At 40.4% G+C, this 1,685-nt stretch overlaps 1 gene segment (V, D, J or C); it reads right to left on the minus strand.

Moving 5' to 3' along the window:
* Positions 1-473: 473 nt before the first annotated feature.
* LOC119907473 lies at positions 474-1,018 on the minus strand. The segment is given in 2 exon segments: positions 474-859; positions 967-1,018. Coding segments are annotated over 2 exon segments (375 nt in total).
* Between the last annotated feature and the right edge of the window lie 667 nt (positions 1,019-1,685).

The following is a 1,685-nucleotide window of genomic DNA, read 5'->3' on the forward strand; positions in this document are numbered from 1 at the left end:
ATATTGGTTTGATCACATCATTAGAAACAAGTGTGCAGAATTATGAGTTGTGTGTGTAAATGATGACAGTTGTGTAGTTGTGTTTAACTTTTGGCGTATGTATTTAACATTTTGCAACACAAGTGCAGCACAGTGCAAAATGTGTTTTAGTGAGTGAGAATGTGTTAAGAGTTTTGAAAAAAGAGTGGATGAGATTTGCAAACAGTGTCTAAACTACCTGAATTTGTTTAAGGTTTTGCACAATGAGCCTGCACAATGGAGCAGCTTTTGTCCCCAAAACAGAGTGCACAGTGCCTGCTCCAGCAGGTACTATCTTGAGGCCACGAGATAGTATTGTGAGGCCACGACGTAAAGAGGACCTTGGGGGGCTCCGTAGTTCTCCTCCTCTGAAAATGTCAAATGTTGTTTAATGACTTGCTTGGATGTGTGTGTGTGTCCTCAGTGAAGTGTATCAGTCTCTGCAGTAGCTTCCAGCTGCAGCAGTCAGTTCAGTTTCTGTTCAGTCTGACTGAGGGAGGTTTTTGTACGACGCTTTTTCACTGTGTGTACACATCCTGACTGTTGATCCAATGAACACTCTGACAGTAGTAAACTGCTGCATCTTCAGTCTGGACTCCACTGATGGTCAGAGTGAAGTCAGAGTTTGATCCACTGCCTGTAAAACGATCTGGAATCCCTGATGCTCGGGTGCTAGCATAGTAAATGAGGAGTTTAGGTGTTTCTCCATCTCTCTGTTGGTACCAGGCTAAAAAGTCAGAATTATAAACATTCTGACTGGTCCTACATTTGATGGAGACGGAGCCTCCCAGAGCAGAGCTCACTGCTCCAGGCTGAGTCACTGTGACCTGGCCTCTGGACTCTGAGGATACAGAGACAAAAACATAAAGCAGCGTCATGGTTTTGTGGGCTTCATTTCAGAGGGACGGATGTTCATAGAGGAGAGGAGTTTGATTCTCTGGACTTTACCTGTGAAGCAGCAGCAGAGGAGAGTCCAGATGAGGACGCAGATCAAAGTCATGTTTTTGATGAGGAGGATTTCTGTGGCTTCTGTTGTCATGAAGGACAGCTGTCAGTCATCCAGTGTTCAACTCTCAGGACTATAAACTCTCCCAGAGCACTGGAGCATGGTGCTGCTGATGCAAAGTGGCTCTCTATGGAAATGCTCTGACTGACTCCAGTAGGGACTTGGATTATTCTGATGATGCTGTTTATCAATGGATCAATCAATTTACCTGAGTATTGATAAGACATTTAAAAAATAAAAACTATTTACTTCATTTTGGTTTCATGCTTCTAGACATATTTGTTTCTAGAAGCATGGAGGTGGAAGATATTTGCCAATATCTTGGATAGGATAAAAAAAAATTAATTTAAAATTAACATATCAAATCAAAACATGTTTATATTATTATTTATATTAATGTATATTCAATACTGTAGTGAAAATTTGTAGTTGCTTTTGAACTTTTCCATGCATATTTGGCACTAAGACAAAGTTCACTTCAACAATATATATTCAAAATTGTAATTTAATTAACATTCTAAGTCCTTCTTTCCAACTGTTAAGTTAAATTTGCATCTTGATAGCTTTAGATTAGTCTGACAAAGTCAGAGAGCCGTGTCTCTCTACAGTGAGAGGTTTTTGTATGACTGTTGTGGACTTTTGGTGGAGGAACCAGACTGGA

The sequence above is a fragment of the Micropterus salmoides genome, unplaced genomic scaffold (assembly GCF_014851395.1).
Source record: "Micropterus salmoides isolate LMB-PRFRI ecotype aquatic unplaced genomic scaffold, ASM1485139v1 Ms_hic_scaffold_17, whole genome shotgun sequence".
Classification (NCBI taxonomy): Eukaryota; Metazoa; Chordata; class Actinopteri; order Centrarchiformes; family Centrarchidae; genus Micropterus; species Micropterus salmoides.